This window comes from Mobula birostris, chromosome 30 (genome assembly GCF_030028105.1).
Source record: "Mobula birostris isolate sMobBir1 chromosome 30, sMobBir1.hap1, whole genome shotgun sequence".
Taxonomy (NCBI): Eukaryota; Metazoa; Chordata; class Chondrichthyes; order Myliobatiformes; family Myliobatidae; genus Mobula; species Mobula birostris.
This window is the reverse complement of record NC_092399.1, coordinates 25,919,583-25,941,527: the sequence shown is the minus strand read 5'-3', so window position 1 is coordinate 25,941,527 and position 21,945 is coordinate 25,919,583. Positions and strand designations below refer to the sequence as shown.

At 41.2% G+C, this 21,945-nt stretch overlaps 1 protein-coding gene across 7 annotated transcripts in view; it reads right to left on the bottom strand.

Moving 5' to 3' along the window:
- Positions 1–21,945, bottom strand: part of grik3 (glutamate ionotropic receptor kainate type subunit 3) — a 591,681-nt gene that overhangs the window by 301,898 nt on the left and 267,838 nt on the right. For all 7 annotated transcript variants that reach the window (XR_011883665.1, XR_011883664.1, XM_072247415.1 and 4 more), the window contains one exon: positions 2,411–2,614. Coding sequence is in view for 5 of the 7 variants with exons in the window: in XM_072247415.1 (XP_072103516.1) it covers positions 2,411–2,614 (204 nt within the window). In the remaining 2 variants the exon portion in view is untranslated. The remainder of the gene's footprint in view (positions 1–2,410; positions 2,615–21,945) is intronic.

Genomic DNA, 21,945 nt, shown 5'->3' with positions numbered 1-21,945 from the left:
ACCATTACAGATTTCCAACCCCTCATGTTGAGTGAGCCTCATCTGATAACTCAGTGTAAGTAAAATTATCTGGTCAGAGACTTGAATTTGTTAAAGGCAAAAGCAGAATTACTGGGCTCAAAACTGCAAGGATGGAATCTGCTGTCACCAGCACAAAAATTTCTGTGAACGATTTTGATACTTGAGACAGATGTTTCCCAGAATAACTGATGCCAAGATAAAGGAAGTTATTTTTGTTGGTCCACATATCAAACAGGTCATCAATGACAGGCAATTGGAAGGACTTCTGGTGGAACTGAAGAAAAACACATAAAAGGCATTCAAGGATGGTGTTTTAAATTTTGTTGACAATTACTGCTCACCAAACTATGCATCAAGCATACAAAACTATGAAGTGAAACATGTCACTAAAGATTCATTTCTCTGCACTCCCATTTTGACATTTTCCCTGCAAATCTTGGTGCTGTCAGTGACGAGCATGGTGAGAGGTTTCACTGGGACATAGCGGTCATGGAGAAACAGTATCAGGGCAAATGGAGTCCATCAATGCTGGCTGATTGTTGTTGGACACTTAAGCAAGAAGCCTCAGACACTGAGTACAAATGAAAATCATCAACAAAACATCTTCAGCGTAGTTGAACTAATGCAAAGTATAAGCACTGTTGTGCAATTAAATGTGTTATATTCAATAAAAGTTAATATCTTGCTTCCCCAAATTCCTGCTTGTTACAAGCGGTCTGAAATTATATTTGTGTTCAGCTTCAAGTGATCTATCATAAACAAAAGAAATTTCTGAGGAAGCAATACTTCCAAAAAAAATTGTTGACCAGTGTTATTGATCCTTTTCTAAATATTGATTCCTGGTTTTATCTAACCAAGGAATAATTTTGACTCCAATGGGCTAGAATTTGTGGTCAGCAGTGCACACTCTATTAACACTCACCACTGACTGACTTCGGAAAAAACATTTGACCTCTGCCTAAGTGTTTAGACAGCTGCAATGTGCAGAGGGGAGTCTGACTAGTGAGCTGGAGACAGCCAGTGTTGCTTTTGCCACCCTACTCCACTCCACTCTGGTGCTGAATAGCAGAAGTATAGTCTGTTCCATTAACCTTATTGGAACATGTTTAAAATGTTTCTTTTTTGTTATTTCATAAAACATAAACAGAATTAAGTCCATAGACCATAGACATAGGAGCAGAATTAGGCTATTCGGCCCATCAAGTCTGCTCTGCCATTCGATCGTGGTTGATGTATTATCTCTCTTAACCCCCTGATTAATCAAGAACCTATCAACCTCCGCTTTAAATATACCCAATCTTTTGACTTCCACATTCTTCTGTGGCAATTAATTCCATCAATGTCACCACCCTGAAGCTAAAAAAATTCCTCCTAATCTCTGTTCTAAATGGCCATCCTTGTATTCTGAGGCAATGCCCTCTGCACATAGACTCTCCCACTACTGGAAATGTCCTCTCAAAGTCCACTCTATCTAGGCCTTTCAATATTCATTGAGACCTTCCCCTACTCTTATACACTCCCCTGAGTACAGCACTAGAGTCACCAAATGTTATCCTTTTCATTCCTGGGACTTCATGACCTTGCTCTGGATCCTCTCCAATGCCAGTATATCCTTTCTTAGATAAGGGCCCCAAAACTGCTCACAATATTCCAAATGCAGTCTGCTCAATGCCTAAAAAAACCTAAAACAGTGAAAAATATTCAAGCAATTTAATGATACTTAATAAGCATGCAGTCCCCTGTAGTTGTTGGAGACACAAAGAGGCTGCAGCTGCTGAGAAATGGAGCAAAACCAAACTGCTGGAGGATCTTGTGGGTCATGCAGCATCTGTGGAGCGAAAGGGACTAATGATGTTTGGGCTGTGATCATGAGTTAGGTCATTATGCAGGGTCACAATCTGAAATGTTGACCATTCCTTCACCTTGCACACATTATACTCTGCCCATTGAGTTCCTCCAGTTGTTTGTTGTAGTCTTTTGTAGCTTTTCCCCTCTTTTCAAATGAGTGAAACTGCACTCCTTGTACTTGACCCAAACAAGCAGAAGATATTCACACAAAGTTTTTTCATCACAATTTCATTGATACTTCTATTGAATAAATTTCCACAAATTCCAGGCACAAGGTCCTGTGATTAATCCTGATGCATTTTAAATATTAAAATTCATTAGCATTTATGTAACTTTGTATTCATTCCCAGCTCCATTATGAATCAAGCAGAAATCTCACAAGCTCATTTACCGAAGGGTGGTTATTTCTGTGGTTCCTTCAATAGATTGTATTCTGCCAGTTAACATACAAGTGAAGGTGAGAAATAATGTATCAGAAATGCATTCAAATTTACTGCTAGAAAGCCCTTAGGTGCAGATTCAAAATGCTTGAGCTACTCACATGGTCAATGAGATCTTTCACCATGCCATTCCACTGCCCCTTCTCATCTGGAGTTCCATATTTTCCATCTTGTGTCAGTTGAATATCATAAACAAAGCCCAGGATATTGGATAATTCCTTCAGCAGATCAATGCAGTATCCTTCAAACCGGTCATTACCAGAGAGTGGTTTGTCAGACTTCTTAAACATGACATATGGTTCCTCCTGTGAACAAGTCAAATTAGTAACAGTTAATTGTCAAGGTCATTCTCAGTACTGAAAACATTCAGTCTGGATACATGCCCTGCCTAGGTGAATGACAATAATAAATTGCTAAGACTGCGTATAAGGGCTTTATTAAGTTCTAAAATTAGCTTGAAGCCAATTAGATAGTAGTTTCCTCTCTTTTAAGTGTCTCATGCACATTATGTGTGCCAAGCCTCATTTAATCAGATTTGCAAACACTCTGGGTGAAGTTCAAATGTTGCTGTGGAGTTTCATGCTTTAAGTGGCCTTGCTGGCAGAACAGAGCTTCGGTACCTGACTGCCATTCAAAGTCTAGTAGTCTTTTTGAGATATATCCTATTCTGATTATGTCATTCATGAAAGGATAATTTGCAGAAAAGGGAAAATGGTCTTCCATTTGTAAAACATCCATCGGATATAACTTTAGCTTGCCAAAATGGCATCCACTAATTTAAACACACATTTCCTTTCATTGTTTCCAGGTCATCTTCAAGGAGCTGTGCCTCAGAAAGGTGACCTCCACTACCCAGGACATGCCCTCTTCGCATTGCTACCATCAGGAAGGAGGCACAGAAGCCTGAAGGTACATACTCAGCGATTCAGGAACAGCTTCTTCCCCTCTGCCATCTGATTTCTGAATTGACATTGAACCTATGAACACCACCTCACTACTTTTTCTTAAATTTCCTATTTTTTCCACTACTTATTTAAATTTAACTATTTAATATACATTTACTTCCTGTAGTTCACTTCCTTTTTCTCTCTATTATCATGTATTGCATTGCAGTCTGCTACAAAGTTAACAAGTTTCACGACATGTGCTGGTGATATTAAACCTGATTCTGGTTCTGGTCATTGAAGTAATCAGCTCGTTAGTTTTTGAGGTGAATAGACAGCATCCTTAACAAAAAGTGCTGCATAGGCTTGATCCTGGCATTGCGCAGCAGCTGGTGCTTGTAAAACAAGCTGTCCGCTGATGAATGGGGTGATAGTGTGTTGTTTTCAGGAAACAATTTAATGGGATCCTCTGGGATGCTATTAAACACTGTTCCCACAAACATCAGAAACAAATGATACCGATGAAATGTTTCGCAAATAAGTCATAGTTTAAGGATACATGGTCCATGGAAGACTGCTGATTTCACCTGCCTATTTACATTTACAAGAAGACAAAAGGATACCAGGTCATTTGGCCCCTCAAGTTTGTCCTGTCATTCAATACAACTTAGTTCTCCTTCAATTATTTGATCTTTCACGGAAGTATCTACCTCCAACTGAAGTACTTCTACTGCATCTTCCTTCAACTGAGGTATTTCTAATTTATCTCCTGCCAAAAGAAGTATTTCTCTGCACTAGTCTGTGCTGCTGAGGTACATCATTCTCACTCTACTGCTTGTTATGCTGCTGGTGTTTATGGCAGCAATGAAGGTCCTCCATCTCTGGTGCTTTTTGGGCCTTCCTTCCTTGTGTCAGTAGCTCAGTTTTCACTACTATCAGTCATACAAATTCCAGGTGGAGACTCAATAAAACCCTTGCAGTCTGCTGAAGGAGGATTCTTCATTGCTATTTCCATGACAATTTCATTTCATCAATCACAGTTGTTAGCCCTGAGCTGAACCATCAAACCTGGAGAAACAGTGGACCACTATTAGTCTGGCCTCAACCTTTGACCTGTTTGGTATGGTTCACTCTACCAAAAGCCAAAGGATCCAACCAACATAGCTTTCTGGGTCATTGAGGTATGCAAGCTTCCAAACCCTACAACAAGGCTGTGGTCCTCTTCGAGGTACAACATTTTAGCACAAAGAATTCCAGTGATTCATATCCTCTGCAAAAATAATTTTCTATATACCTCAGTTTAAAGGACAGGTTTTTTTACTTTGAAACTATGTCCCCTCATTTGAGATTTCACCATTAATGAAAACACTTCAACATCTATCCTGTTATGTCCCTTCAAATATATCTCATTAACATCACCCGTGTTCTTCTAAGCTCCAAAGAACACAGACTCAACCTGTTTCGCCTCTCTTGATGTAACAATACTCCCATCTCTAGTGAATCTCCTCTGGATTGCTTCCAATTCTACTATATCTTCCCTTTGGAAAGGGGACCAAATAGTGCATAGCATTCAAGGTGTGGATTCACTGGCGCTCTGTATAATTGTAATGAAATTCCCGATTTCTAAGCTCCAATCCTTTGCAATAAAGGCCAATGTAACATTTGGTCTTTTAACTACTTGCTACAGCAGCTTATTAGTTAATTAAGTGCCTTCTGAAGATCTTTAGCAAATAGCAAAATAAACAGAATTTCTGATTCTTTGCTGACGTACCTTTACTTGATGGGTTTATTTCCAACAATGACTAGACAGCCTACAGAGAAGAAGTCAACACCTTGACACAGTGGTGCCAAGAAAACAACTTCTTCTTCAATGTCGGAAAAACGAAGGAGTTGATCATGGATTACAGGAGGAATGGAGACGGGCTAACCTCCATTGACATCAATGGGACTGTAGTTGAGAGGGTGAGTAGTTTCAAGTTCCTCGGTATACACATCACTGAGGACCTCACCCAGGCTGTACATACTGGTTGTGTGTTGAAAAAAGCGCAACAGTGCCTCTTTCACCTCAGCCAGCCAAAGAAGTTCAGCATGAGTCCCCAAATCCTTAGAAATTTCTACAGGGGCACCATCGAAAGCATCCTGACTGGCTATGTCATTGTTGGTACAGGAACTGCACTTCCCTCAATCACAAGGCACTGCAGAGAGTGGTGCGGACAGCCCAGCACAACTGTGGATGTGAACTATCCGGCAAACAGTACCGCAGCAGAAATGCCAAGACTAACAGGCTCCGGGACAGCTTCTTGCACCAGGCCATCAGATTTATCAATACCCATTGATCTGATTGCATATCTGACTGTACATTGTATCTGACAGTACGCACATGTATGCAAAACAATTATGTATACAATCATAATGTCTGGGCAATATCCTCCCACATTTCCCCTCTTTATTGCTTGTACATTGTGACGGAGATGCAACACAAAGAATTTTGCTCCCTTGGATGTAAGAAATAAAGTAAATACAATTGCTTGAGGTTGAGCTTTTCCAGTATCCTGATAACTTCCCTTTCTCTCTATGAATACTTATAACAGGCCAGGCCAAGCCTTAAACTATTTGAAGAGAGAGAGTTTATAGCCGTTATTCATGGAGTTCATTTCCTTTCTGAGTGCAAGGTCATATTTCAAAAGCATAGCTCTGCCACAGACAATAAAATCTGCAGCCTCCACTTTAACAGTCAGTTTTGTTCTCCCTACTCCTCTGGACTGAGTAAACAGGACTCCAGCTCTCCTCTCCTTTACTGTCTAGTAAATTCAAATTGGTAAATTGGTTTATTGTTGTCACATCACTGAGATATTGCAGAAAAAACTTTGGAAAATAACAACCAAGTGCAGAAAAGTGTGTTACAGTTACAGGGTAAGAGCAGTGCAGGCAGATAATAAGGTGTAAGGCCATAACAAGGTAAATTGTAAGGTCACGAGTCCATCTTATCATACAAGAGGTCTGTTGAATAGTCTTATAACAACACGATAGAAGCTGTACTTGAGCCTGGAGGTACACGTTTCAATTGTTTGAATCTTTTGCCCAATGGGAGAGGGGAGAAGAGAGAATATTCAGGGTGGGTAGGGTTTTTGATTATGCTGGCTGTTTTACTGAGGGAGCAAGAAGCGTAGACGGATTCCATGGAGGGGAGGCTGGTTTCTGTGACATGCTGAGTTGTAGCTTCACATCAACTGCTTGATACAATTATTAGTATTGTAAAGTCACAATTTCAGTAATTACAGCTGGGCACCCTAAACTTCGATAAGATTTCAGGGATGAAGCCAGTTTAAGGGAATAACACATTTACAATTGGATACACTTTAGGTGAGGAAATAAAACCTTAGAAACTACCCAGCACCTGAATTCTGTCGTCACCAACCTAACCACATCATGTACAAACAGGCAACCCCCACATGTCAGTGTTCCTGAACATTTCTTAGAGTTTAAGGACTCTCTATTCTATATTATAATGATTACCTCTGTAGGTCTTGGAATAATTAAAAGCCACTTGTCAGAAGAACACAAGAACATCAGAAAATAGGAACAGCAGTAGGCCCCCAAGCCTCTCAAGCCTTGCCCATCATTTAATATGATCATGGCTGTACTTTCCTGACCTTAATTCATCTTTAGTAGTTCCATTTCACCCTCAATTCAACAATCTCTCAAATATTTACCTATTACCACCATTAATTTATCTTAATGATATGGCCTCCACCACCTTCAGGGGCAAAGAATTCCAAAGATTCACCACCTTACTCAGAGAAGGAATTTCCAAAAACTTCTTTTTTAAGTGACCAGTCCTGTATTTGGCAGCTAGGTCTTCTTGATCATGAATCTCCCACATTTCAACATCTACCCTGTCAAGTCTCCATAGAAATTTGAAATAAGGTCACCACTGTTGTTCTGGTCTACATACCTCTCTCCCTCTTTTTTTTCCCCAAAGTTTGTATGTTCCTATAGTATTTTGTTTTTGCTCAGGACATGGTGGAATACGACTCTTGGCTACTTTCTAGAATTATCTTCCTTGCTCTACAGCTGCCTACACAGCCACTTAGCCACATTAATGCAGATAGGGTTAAACATTTCGCCTGCAGATATTGAGGCACCCATCAATGTAATGGATTGTACTCCACAGAGATGTGGAATCAAATGGCAATATTTACCCATCTAAGGTGCATGAATAAAGGAGGAGAATTCTTAATAATATTTCTGTGAACTCTAAAGTTTATCAAGGAAATTCCAAAAGAACCCATAACAACAACCCAATGGCCACAAAAAACAGGAACTACCGTATTTTAATCATTTACTATAATTATTTTTCTCCAATACCTATATTTTTTATGCTAGGCTCAGCCCATTTGAAAAAACTACAACAGTTAGAATATATCCATCATTATTTTTATTTAAGCAATAATGTTTATGGGCAATGTATTAAAAGATTAAAAGAGTTTTACATTATGGTAAGATAGTAAGGTTAGAGGTGATTCCTTCCATTGAGAAGATGATAATAGAATAGCAGATTAGACATCATTTCAGATTTAATCCAGAGGACAGCATAAATTTCTTCACACAGAATGTTACGAGGCTATGGAAATGACTTTCAAATTTAATCATTCAAGATGAAATAATGGTAACTAAATAATGAGTTGTGTATGCAGATACAAAAACTGAATGTTGAAATAGGATGTACAGAGATTCAAAGGTTTGATACAAATCATTAAGCTGCTTTATTCCATAGTGTGGTGAACATTCAGAACAATAGTTCTGATTAGATTCAATCAGTGCAAATAGGCTCCCATGCAAAGATGCAAAGAAGCACCTCACCTTGCTAACCTAGATCAAAGTCAAACATGAAAGTCTTGCATTGGAATCCGAAACCTATGAATATAAAGATCTTTAAGGGAAGATGATTTTATAAAATTTTCACAATTTAGCTTTGTTTGGAAAACAACTGGAAATGTCAGGTCATTCTGTATCTATGGTGAGGAATTAGCAGTAGACATTTCAAGCTGAGGTGCTTCATAAACTACTTCCTCTCCATAGATGTTTCCTGACCTGATAAGTTCCTTCAACACTTTGCGAGTATTTCCAGCATCAGTACAATCTCTAATGTTTACGGAGGTGTCATGTGCAGTTTTATCAGAGGACGTCACCCCAGGGTCTTTTTGGATGTAATGGTTGAGAGAGTTGAGTGCGTGGACACTGGTAGGAGAAGGCTGACAGAACAATTAGGAACTCTGAGCCAGAATGGTGAGGAAAGACTGTTCCTTTATGCAAAGATTCAGACAGGACTTCACAGTTGTTAAAGAGAAATCAGTTGCTTTAAAGTCTGGGACACAAAATAGAAAGTCAAGGGCGAATTGCTAGTTAACTCCCAGCCAACAGTATCAACGGGTAGGAAACTGCAAACAACACATCTGTCATTTTCTAATAAATGAGTTTCATTTGATTCTCTGTGGCTGGTATGGGGCTGCCGAGAGTGCTGTTCTCAGGTTGGGTGAGAGCAGTATTTTGTTACCCATATGTACAGAGAAAATGAGAGTGCAGGCTCACTGTCCATCAGTTTTGAATAAGCTCAAACATTTCTGAAAGGGGTAACATGACCGGCTTTAGTCTTCAATAACACTTAAGGAGATCTTATGATTTAGCTCATAAACATTTAAAACATTATGTTATGTTATTTTATCCAGCATTTTACTTTTGTAATCTGATTCAAGGAAACAGATTTAAAGTAAGTAAGAAAGAATATTTTGGTGCAGAGAGCTGTTAATCCGGATTTCACTGCCTACAGGCACGTCAGGAGCAGAGTGGACCAAGGTTTTCCAGGTTCGCCCATTCATTCCCTCTTAGAGAGACAGAGAAAGAACAATGATGGTAAAATAAGATGTACAAAAATTCATCTGCAATTCTTTTACAAAGATGGGAAACCAGTTTTGAGTGCCCTAGAATGAGTTGGCATAGATTATGATTATGAGGACACGCATTCCTCTTTTATTGTCATTTAGTAATGCATGCATTAAGAAATGATAAAATGTTTTTCCAGAATGATATCACGAAAAACACTTGACAAACCGACTTAAAAACTGACAAAAACCACATAATTATAACATATAGTTACAACAGTGCAAAGCAATACCGTAATTTGATAAGAACAGACCATGGCACAGTAAAAGTCTCAAAGTCTCTCGAAAGTCCCATCATCTCACGCAGACGGTAAACCTCCAGCGCCGCCAACTTGCCGGTGCAGCATCCGACCACAGTCCGACTCCGAGTCCATCCGAAAAACTCCGAGCCTCCGGCCACCTATTCAACACCGAGCACCGAGCACTATCTCTGCCGAGCGCTTCGACACCGGCCCTGGCAACAGGCGATACGCAAAGCCGAGGATTTGGGGCCTTTGTCTCCGGAGATTCTCGATCGCACAGTAGCAGCAACAGCAAAGCAGGCATTTCAGAAGTTACTCCAGATGTTCCTCTGCGCTTCTCACGGCTGCCTCCATCAAATCCGGATTGTGCACGGCCCCCTAGTTACACATACGATATCATTCGGAACGGCCGCGCGCGCTGCGTCACGCCACCATCTTCTCCTCCCTCCTCTGTGCAGATTCAGTGCATAATCCACGATTCTATCTTTGAATTCATCAGAACCAGTTTTATTTTTTTAAACCAAGTTGGCCCAGTGGTGCAGGGAGTATAGCCATTGTCTCACAGCTTCACAGGCCGGGGTTCAGTTTTGACCTTGGCTGCTTTCTGTGTGAGATCTGCTTGGCCTCCCTGTGACCACATGGGTTTCCTCATGGTGATCCGGTTTCCCCACACGTCACAAAGAAGAGGAGGTGGATGAAAGAAATTTAAAAGGAAGTTGAGTACGTATGTGGGTGGAAGGGTTCTGGAGAGCTTTGATCCAGGTGCAGGCCAATGGGACTCGGCAGCATTACAGTTTGGCATGGACTAAAAGGGCCAAACGAAGTTTCTATGCTACAACTCTAAGAGCCGGTTGGGAAGTTAGTTGGCCAGCCACTGTGAACTGCCCTTACTGTGTAGATGAATGGTAGAATCTGGGGAAAGTTAATGAGAAACTGAGGAGAATAAAATTACATGATTTACGCCAAACAACGTGTGTGGGTAGCTGATGGTTGGTGTGGATTCAGTGTGCCGTTCCGCCCAGCAATTCCCCCAGTTTAACCCTAGCCTAATCACGGAACAATTTACAATGACCAATTAACCTACCAACTAGTACGTCTTTGGACTGTGGGAGGAAACTGGAGCAGCCAAAAGAAACTCATGCAGTCACGGTGAGAATGTGCAAATTCCTTACAGGCAGTGGCGGGAATCGAACCAGGATCACCTGTACTGTAAACGTTGTGCTTACCACTACACTGCATACCATACCATGATTCTATGACTATATTTAATGATTCTATCACCAAACAACGATTCAATAAAAGCAGCAAGCCTGCCTTTGCTAATCTAAACTTGTTAATGTCTGTTGCCTGAAGCTGTCCTTGAGGGTCGCTCTTTAAAGGTCACTGAGCTGCCCTCGTCCTTCCTTTGTATTTGAAGGATCATTGACTTCCGTGGCAGTGAAGCCCATGTAAGGATAAAGTAAAAGTGATAGCCACTGCATAGCATATCAGGGCCAGAGTTGCTGGAGGAGACTTGGAGGCAACTCAATGTGGCACAGCCAAGGTGAGGTGAAGCCAAGGCAAGATCTAAGAGCCAAACCAAATTGGAAAGGTCAGGTACTGGCCGAATCGAAGCAGCCGTGCCTGAGCTCAAGGGCGTATCGGAGTGGCAGAGAGTGAGAAACTCCCCGAGATTTGGATGATTTAAGAACTGGGCCACATTGAAATGGTCAGGGTTTCGGGGTCAGAGGTGAGGGAGGATCCAGTTCAGCTCAGTGCTCCACTGGGTTTGCTCGTCTCTGTGCTGGACTGAGGCGGTGGCTTGCAGCTAGCCGACTTCTGGATCGGCTGCAGTGATGCCTGGCTTTGTGAACTTCAGTTCTGAATGATGTTTCCTTGCTTTTACTGTTTGCTTTTCTTTCTCTCTGCACACTGGGTGTTTCATGATCTTCTTTTGTATCTAGTGGATTCTTCTGTGTTTCTTTGTTTTGTGGCTGTCTGCAAGAAGACAAATCTCAAGGTTGTATACTTTGATAATACATGTACTTGGAACTTTGAACTTTGAGGTCTAACTTGCATTCCCAGAAACTCCAAATCTGAATAATTGCATATCACAACTGCGGATCTCTCAGTAGCAGTGAAATTCCCATCTTTGTCCAAACAGTTGCAATGAATTTGTGTTCACTATTATATAGATAACGCAAGAATGGACTTCAGCTTCACAATTTGGTACTATATTATAGTAGTTCCTCAACACTTCTATCATCAACCTTGCTGTTGAAGCCACCATTCTCTGTGAGAGGTTTTCATTGCTCAAGTTTTAATTCAAAGCTTTTTTAAAACAATCCTCTCAAGAATGCATTAGATTCATCGATAAAGCAACCCACCAACTGGAAGAACACCTCTCATTCTATCAGATAAATTAGTGCACGAATTGTATTCGTGTCAAACTCTATTGAGGTTGCTAACCTGCTTATTATTACCTTGCCTTCCTATTGCTGCATTACATTTCACTAAGACAAAGATTAATCGTGGCTCTTTGCAGCAGAATTGTGTTTTACCGAATTACTGGAATTGATGTTTTCTCCGTAACCTCTACCACACTCACCATGATGACTATAATCAATACACTTTTCTCTGAAGGTGTCCCTATTTTATTTGATGAGATCTGTTAACTGCAAATTCACATTGTAATAGAAAATTTGATACTGAAAATAAATAGGGCATCCTATTCAGGCAACTCTTCAGAAAAATAATAGATTCCACACCAGCATTTTCCACTGAGGGTGCTCTCAATTTCAAAGGCTTATGGCCTGTAGATTACTTCAGGGATATGTGAAATATTTTCTTCACTCTGTTAAAACTGCACTTCCATCTGAGCAGAAGGTTTAATAATCTACATCATATATCTTAGAAATACTGCTTTGACAAAATAGAAACTGTATTTACAATATCTTCTAAAATGTAATTTTTAGACCATTTTGAAGAATTTCAGCTATTTCTCTCTGTTGATATATCTATGCCATGTGTATAAAGAAATACAAAAAGCATTATCTTTCAAACACTCACTGCAATATTCACCAGAAAAATAAATGATTGTGTTTTCATTCTTTTTTTTAAGTGGCATAATTTTGAATTTGGACACATCAGCCACTGGCTTACACCCAGATCCAATTTACAAGATTCCTCTGGTTGCCCTAGTTCAGGAAAGTTGTTCCAGTTGTTCTCAATATTTTAGCCATTGGATACTGAAAGACAACATTTGAAAGGTATCTACAGTATATATCAACACCTATGAAATTGAAAATCCTGTATTAATTAAACAACTAGATGATTCAACATAATATTTCCAAGGATTTTAAATCACTCACAGTTTTTCACACTGCTCCCAGAATACACCATCAATCACAAAACAATACGTACAACTCACATCTCCACTTTCCCATTTGTATGTTTATAATATCCTCACACTTACCACCATTTGTAGCCTACCACGTGTGACTTACACCGCCAACTCTTGTGGCAGTGATTTCACCCTGACGCATTGCAAAACTTCCATTAACTAACTTCTTTCTTGCTTGGTGACGAAGAAGGACATATAATCTGCACTGATAACATTGGAAAGCCCCACCCATTGGCACATTGCCCTCAAAATGAGAATGGTGAAAATTATGGGTGTTACCATCAAGGAGTACATGTCCATCGGTACTCAGGTGACAACATAGTCATTTGAATTGAACTTTTCCTTCAACACAGCATCAAACTGTTAACCAGGCTCTGGCTTACTTGTCAAACTGTAAAAGGGTAGTAGAGGAACACACATCAAAGTTGCTGGTGAACGCAGCAGGCCATGCAGCATCTGTAGGAAGAGGTGCAGTCGACGTTTCAGGCCGAGACCCTTCGTCAGGACTAACTGAAGGAAGAGTGAGTAAGGGATTTGAAAGTTGGAGGAGGAGGGGGAGATCCAAAATGATAGGAGAAGACAGGAGGGGGAGGGATAGAGCCAAGAGCTGGACAGGTGATAGGCAAAAGGGGATACGAGAGGATCATGGGACAGGAGGTCCAGGAAGAAAGACAAGGGGGGGGGGACCCAGAGGATGGGCAAGAGGTATATTCAGAGGGACAGAGGGAGAAAAAGGAGAGTGAGAGAAAGAATGTGTGCATAAAAATGAGTAACAGATGGGGTACGAGGGGGAGGTGGGGCCTTAGCAGAAGTTAGAGAAGTCGATGTTCATGCCATCAGGTTGGAGGCTACCCAGACGGAATATAAGGTGTTGTTCCTCCAACCTGAGTGTGGCTTCAGCTTTACAGTAGAGGAGGCCGTGGATGGACATGTCAGAATGGGAATGGGAATGGGATGTGGAATTAAAATGTGTGGCCACTGGGAGATCCTGCTTTCTCTGGCGGACAGAGCGTAGATGTTCAGCAAAGCGGTCTCCCAGTCTGCGTCGGGTCTCGCCAATATATTAAAGGCCACATCGGGAGCACCGGACGCAGTATATCACCCCAGTCGACTCACAGGTGAAGTGTTGCCTCACCTGGAACGACTGTTTGGGGCCCTGAATGGTGGTAAGGGAGGAAGTGTAAGGGCATGTGTAGCACTTGTTCCGCTTACACGGATAAGTGCCAGGAGGGAGATCAGTGGGGAGGGATGGGGGGGACGAATGGACAAGGGAGTTGTGTAGGAAGCGATCCCTGCGGAATGCAGAGAGAGTGGGGGAGGGAAAGATGTGCTTAGTGGTGGGATCCCGTTGGAGGTGGCGGAAGTTACGGAGAATAATATGTTTGACCCGGAGGCTGGTGGGGTGGTAGGTGAGGACCAGGGGAACCCTATTCCTAGTGGGGTGGCGAGAGGATGGAGTGAGAGCAGATGTACGTGAAATGGGGGAGATGCGTTTAAGAGCAGAGTTGATAGTGGAGGAAGGCAAGCCCCTTTCTTTAAAAAAGGAAGACATCTCCCTCGTCCTAGAATGAAAAGCCTCATCCTGAGAGCAGATACGGCGGAGACGGAGGAATTGCGAGAAGGGTAGTAGAGGGACGCTCTTGAAGTTAAGTTGAGTTTTGAGTCTACTGGCAAAAATTAACAGAGATATGTAAAATCTACTATACACAAACACAACATGAAGTCTGGAGACTCTTTTACCCAGATGAAATCTTCACATACAGGCTGTCATTGTCTTTCTAGATGGTAGATTTTTTTTTACTCCCAAAATATATTTTATTCCCAAAATATATTTTATTCATTACATATACAGTAAATACAACCAAGACCTCATTCATTGCATCAATCAATTCAATATGTTAATTCAGAGTAGATTAACATCACCAACATCACATCACTAAGGAGTCTGAGGGTCTGTTACACTTGTCCCATGCCCTCAGTGATGACAAGTGACTAGACTGTGTCCTTTTCCAGTTGAGGCTTTGTGCAGCTACACTGAGCTTCAGTGATTAATAAAGATTCAACTCACCCTGGACAATCCCCTCTCCCACAAGGCAGAAGATACAAAAGCCTAAAAACGTGTACCACCAGGCACAAGACGAGCTTTTATTCCACTGTTGTAAGACTATTGAATGGTTCCTAGTATAAGATAGATTCTTGTCCTCACAATCTACCTTGTACTAGCTCAATGCACGATTAAAATTAATTGGTCTGTATAACTAGTATACAACACTGTATGTTGTTTCATGTGGCAATAAAAACCCAGTTTACATATTCCTGCACCACTGGCTTGCAGACACCTCCTTATACTGAATGACTAACAAGTTTAGGGCAAAACAAAGGCAATCATGCAGCAGCAGTCAATATTTGAGTCAGTTTGTATCTCTCAAAACAGCCCACAGAGCACAGAGTCCTCTGCTAAGCAGATACCTGGATGAACATTGACAAGGACCACTGCACTCCTTCCAACGTCTAAGGGGTAGAGATCTTGGACTGAAAGATGTGGAATAAATCATATTGAAATATTTGTAGATTGTGTTCTTTGGTGCCATGATACACCAGCAGTGTAGATAGAGTAGATTTTCAGGAGGGTAAGTTTTTTTTTAATGCAAGATTGGTAGACGTCTGGAATAAGTTAGTGGGGTATTAGAATCCAGAAGTCTGGTGGAGTTTAACAGGCATCTAGGCTGTGGGCTGATACACAGCAAGAAGATACTTTGTGTAAAACGTCATCAAATTTGGCACAACATCATGGGCTGAATTGCCTGTCCAGTGTTGTACTATTATATGATGTTGGACAATGGTTGTGATTTCCACACACCAGCAGGTAATTTTTAAATGGTGTTAAATCAAGTGAGCCAGCCTCTGACCTCATTTGTTTTAACCATATCAATTATGTGGCTATTCCAAATTAAGTTATGAGTCAATGGTGGGATCCAAAGTGTTGATGGTGTGTTGTTCAGTGAAGGTTGTGCTCTGCCCTTTAATGTCATGTGCCAGATTTTCTAAGTGTTGCCTTTCTGTGGGGTGAATGTTAATTATGTGTTATCAGCCCCTTATGAACGTGCTTATGGCCTATCAGTGTGGAGTGCTTCATTCTCTGAGAGCCAGATATTCTATTCCAATTTCCCATCACTCGAACATTAAAGCTAATCTATATCTGACAATAAAAACGGTGAAGAGATCTTAATGATGCCTCCTCCCTTGTTTTCTACCTAAGAATGACTGAGAATTGTTTGATGACAATTGGCAGCATGGCTTTGGGGGTCAGTTTGTAGGGAGTGAGATAATTATCCCACTTGTGTCTGTTGTTCCCCATAATGGTGATTTATAAAACATAGAACAATACAGCACAGGAACAGGCCATTTGGCCCACAATGTTGTGCCAATCCAACTAAAATGCAAATCAAGAACACCGAAACACTAATCTCTCCTACCTACACTATGTCCATATCCCTCCAACTTCTTTACATCGAAACATCTCTTAAAAGCCTTTAACGTATTTGCCTCTACCACCATACCAGGCATCCATGACTCTCTGAGAAAAACTTACCCCTCACATCCCCTTTGAACCTACCCTCTCTCAGCTTCAATGCATGCCCTCTGGTATTAGACATTTCAACCATGGGACACAGATACACTCTGTCCATTCTATCGATGGCTCTCATAATCTTGTAAACCTCTATGGGATCTCCCCTCAACCTCTGGCGCTCCAGAGAAAACAACCCAAGTTTGTCCAGCCTCTCGTGAGCTCTAAGCTAGGCACCATCCTGGTAAACCTCTTCTGTATCCTCCCTATAGCCTCAACATCCTTCCTACAAAATCTGTATGCAATACTCCAGATGTGGCCTAAGCAGAGTTTTATAAAGCCTCATGAGAAACTGCCACCTTAATATAGCCCATGTATCCATTATCCTACTCCATTTTCTTTTATCTCATATTCACCAGAACATTAAAAAAAAACTAAATATGCACCTGGGCATAAAGAAACAGTACCAAATATGTATGGTTGGGAAAATGAACTATGATTGGCTTCTCCAAGATAGACAATTTTGTAGACAAGTTTGATGTTGGGGAATTATAAAGAATTACACTAAGGAGGGTGGAAAGGAGACAACTTACACATATATTAGTAAAACATAAAGAGCAAGAAAAAGCAATGGTGAGTTAGGAGCTGCAGTCATAATATTGTACGTGTTTTGTGCATCTTACTTTTAAGTAGGTGAATTCCATAAAGGGAGTATGAAGGAGATTCATTATGATTATAAAAGGAACAAAGGATTATATTATGAAGAGAGATGGTAGGACTGGAATCTCTTCCTTGGAATAAAAATCTAAGAGTATTACGTGCTCAAGGTGCTCAAAATGATGGGTGACTTTCATAAAATAAATCGAGAAAATGTTCCTGCTGGTAGGTGATTTGGTAACCAGAACATGTAAAATAAAATTAAATTTTAAAGAACAAGCGATAAGCAGGAGAAATTAGATAGAGTCTGGTATGTTCTACCAGGGTTAGTGACAAAAGCAAGCAGGTAAATAATTGAAAATGATATTGCAGGATATGAGGCAAGGACAGAGGAAAGATTTAAATGAGTATTTCAGAGAACCAGCTCATACCATCTTGTAATATCCATGTAAAAAAGGCTAAAACGTGAATCTTGTCATTAAGAAAAAAAGCCTTTCATCAAGCATGTACAGCATTCTACTGGAAATGGTATTCTGCAGATCTATAAAAGAGGCAGAATTCCTATCCAGACTAACTATTACAAATTATATTGAATGGGGATGACACTTCAATCACACATATATAGTGATTTGTACTTCTCTCTTCAATCTTCATCTCAGCATGGTTCGCTCTGTTCTACTAAGGAAGACCAAAGTGATTATGTGGAAATTATATGAGCCTGTGAAATGAACACTGAACTAAATGATTTATTACGGAACAATTCAGCTTCCATTGATTCCAAAGTTAAAGGGAAATTTATTATCAAAGTACATATATGTCACCATATACGACCCCGAGATTCATTTTCTTGTGGGCATACTCAGTGATTTCAAAATGGAATAATAACCATAATAGAGCCAATGAAGATCAATGTTTAACCAGTGTGCAAATACAAAAAGAAAGAAATAATAATAATAATAGTAAAAAATAAGTAATAAATATTCAGAACATGAGATGAAGAGTCCTTGAAAGTTAGTCCATATATTGTACGAACACTTCAATGATGGGGCAAATGAAGTTGAGTGAAGTTAACCCTTCTGATTTGAGAGCCTGATGGTTGAGGGGTAATAACTGTTCCTGAACCTGGTGGTGTGAGTCCTGAGGCTCCTGTACCTTCCTCCTGATGGCAGTAGCGAGAACAGAGCATGAGCTGGGTGGTAGAGTCCCTAATGAAAGATGCTGCTTTCCTGCAACAATGCTATGAGTACATGTGCTCAATGATGGGGAGGACTTTACCCATGACAGACTGGGCTGTATCCACTACTTTTAGTAGGATTTTCTGTTCAAGGGCATTAGTGTTTCCATACCAAGCTGCGAAGCACCCAGTCAGTAGACAATTATAAAAGTTTGTCAAAGTTTTAGATGTCATGTTGAATAAGGATCTAGTGCTTTCGTGGCATATATGACAAATAACCTCTTCTCAGGCTTCCAGCCAGGTACAGGTATCGATTATAATTGATGTTTCGATGATAAACTAGCCATCTTCATTAAGGACGATGCCTGGGCATGTCTAGTCTGGTGGTCCCTCCTGACTGGTTAGCCCTCATCCACTCTCCCACCATGTTTACAATCAAATTCCAATTCTTACTTAGAGTGAGATCTTTGTCTTTGTTAAAATTATTTTCCTCTAGTTTTATTTCCGTAGCTTCCTATACCAGGTGGCCCCAAAAGCCATTGGTGTGGCACAGTAGTTTTGTGCAGTCGAAGTCAATCCTATGGCCAAAGTGAATGCAATATTCTGCTCCCGTTGATTTCTCCGGGTAACTCAAGCAGATACACCTCCTGTGCTTCTTGATGCTGGCTTCGTACATCAAGCGGAAACCGGATTGGATGAGGACTAATCAATCAGGAGGGACGGAGCACGGGGGTATAAGTACCACCGGACTAGACATGCCCAGGTTTCATCCCTAATGAATACAGCAGAGTTTGTCATCGAAACATAGGTTATATGTTTCCATATACCAGTACTTGGCTGGAAGCCCAAGAAGAGTTTATTCGTCATGCTGTATATTTGTGAACTCCTAAAGAAGTAGAGGCGCTGCCATACTTTCTTAGTAATTGCACTTACGTGCTGAGCCCAGGGCAGATCCTCCCAAATGATAACAGCCAAGAATTTAAAGTTGCTGACCCTCTCCACCTCTGATCCTCTGATAAGGACCAGCTCATGGACCTCTGGTTTCCTCCTTCTGAAGTCTTGCTGACATTGAGTAAGAGGTTGTTGCTGTGGCACCAGTCAGCCAGAATATTAATCTCCCTCCAAAATGCTAATTCACCGCCACCTTTGATTTGGCCAATGACAGAGGAAATCATCAAATAACTTAATATGAATTTGGAACTGTGCTTAATCACACTGTCATAAGTACAAAGCGAGTAGAGCAGGGGGCTATGTACACTCGCTTAAGGTGCACTTATGCTAATGGAGATCGTTGTTGCATATCTGAACTGACTGCGGTCTGCAAGTGAGGAAATCGAGGATCCAGTTGCACAAAGAGTTATTGAAGCCAAGGTCTTGAATCTTATTGATTAGTTTTAAGTGGATGACGGTACTGAATGTATGCATCTTTGCTGTCCAGATGTTCCAGATTATGTGAAGAGCCAATGAGTTGGCACCTACTGTGGACCTTTTGTTTCAGTAGGCAAATTGGACTGGATCCAAGTCTCTTCTCAGGCAGGAGTTGATACTTATCATCATCAGCCTCCCAAAATGCTTCACTACTATTGTTTCATATCCTGTGAGCATGATATAATGGTCTTGTGATAATGGGGTGCTGTGATGTCACGTGATGGTGTGGTATAAAAGAAAAAGCCCGCCACAGTGACGCAGTTCTCATTTCTTATTTTGAGTGGAACGTTGTGGCCGGCAGTTTCGCCAATCGCTGCCAGTTTTTGTTTGTTGCGCCTTTGCTTTACCTTTACAGTCTAGTATTGGAGAGTGAAGACATTACCAGAGTTATCTGAGTGAAGCATGGGGTAACGTTAATGTCGTTCAGCTTCTAGGGGATGATCGACCTTTTTAATCTTCGGTCGGGAATTGTGGCATGCACGTTTGAGTAAAACCCCTGCCAGGGCGGGAAGGTTTCTGCAGTGACCACCCTCCAGTCAAAAGGTCAGTTCCTCTATTTCTTCGTGATTCCTTTGGACAAGGCATCTCTCGGCTGAGATCGACAGATTCGTCATTGCTTCGAAGAGATCGTTGTTTTGGGGCAGTCTCTCCTTAATGATTGTATACATCACATGGACTTTTGAATTTACCACTTTAAGTCTGTGCTTGGATCAGAATTCATTAAGAACAGTTTATAAGTTTGACTGTTTGTTCGATATAGACGCCTAACTGTTAACTTCCGGTTAAGTTAGTCATTCGTTTACTTTTCAATGTTCTGAGCAGAGGTTAATAAATATCATTGTTTGTTTATATAACCTGACTCAATTTCATATTCATTGTTGCTGGACACGTGACACCATGGATGTAAGTACTACTGGATGATAGGCATTGAGGCACGTTACCACATTCTTCTTAGGCACCGGTATAATTGAAACCTGCTTAACGCAGGTGGGTACCTCAGACTGCCAAAGTGAAAATTTAAAGATCTCAGAGAACACCCCAGCAAGCTGAGCAGCACAGGTCTCTAGTACTTGGCCAAGCACCCTGTCTGAGCCAGAATAATTTTGTAAACTCACTTCCAGCCCCCCACACCCGCCCCCACAAAAGACTACTCATACATTGGCCTCAGAGACTGAAATCACAGGATCATCAGGGGCTGTGGGAGTTTGTGATAGTTCCTCCATGTTTTGATGGTCAAGGTGAGCATAGAAAGCACTGAGCTCATCTGGAAGCGAAGCCCTGTTGTCGTCTGAATATAATTGCCATTTCCTCATGGGACGGGTTTCCAGACATCATACCTGGACCCCTTGTAACTTTTTTGATCACCAGGCTTCAACACCTCTGCTCTGCCCACAGCAGATTGTGGATCTCATCGTTCATCCAGGGCTTCTGCTTGGAGAAGACGCAGAAGGATTTTGTGGTGACACACTCTTCTACAACTGTTTTAATAAAGTCCATGATAACCATGGTGCAGTCACCCAGATCCACAGATGAGTCCTTGAATATGGACTCAAAGCAATTCCATAGACACTCCACTGCCTCTGTCTCCCATTACCTCCTATTTATTGTCCTAATGTCTGTAGCTTTGCTCTTTAGTCTCTGCCTGTATGCAGGTAGGAGAAGGGCAGCCAAGTGATCAGCTTTCCCAAAAATGCGGTCTGGGCATGGAACTATAGGCATTCCTTATCTTAGTATAACAATATAATAGTGGTCTAGTGTGTTGGGACCTCTGGTGCTACAGGTTATACGCTGATGGTAATCGGGCAGAGTTTTCTTCAAACAAGCCTGGTTGAATCAATGACTATGATTTGAAATGCGTCAGGATAACCTGTTGGCAACACACATAAAAGTTGCTGGTAAACGCAGCAGGCCAAGCAGCATCTATAAGAAGAGGTACAGTCCCTCTTGACTGTACCTCTTCCTAGAGATGCTGCCTGGCCTGCTGCGTTCACCAGCAACTTTTATGTGTGTTGCTTGAAATTTCAGCATCTGCAGATTTTCACGTGTTTGTGAGAATAAACTGTTTCTTGTTTGGAAACGATATCATGCAGTGTTTCAAGTGCTTGATTATAATTGGCAGGTGATGGCATGTAGACCATGGTCAGGATTGTGGAGGAGAACTCCCGAGGTAAATAGGACACATAGCATTTGACCATTTGGTGTTCAAGGTTGGGGGAACATGAGGTCAACAAAACCACCACATCAGAGTACCATCGGGAGTTTACTATGAAACGCCCAGCTCCTCCATTTGCCTTCTCTGAATTAACAGCTCAGTTCATCCTTTGAATCGAGAAACATTCGGGTCTGATCGCCGTATCTG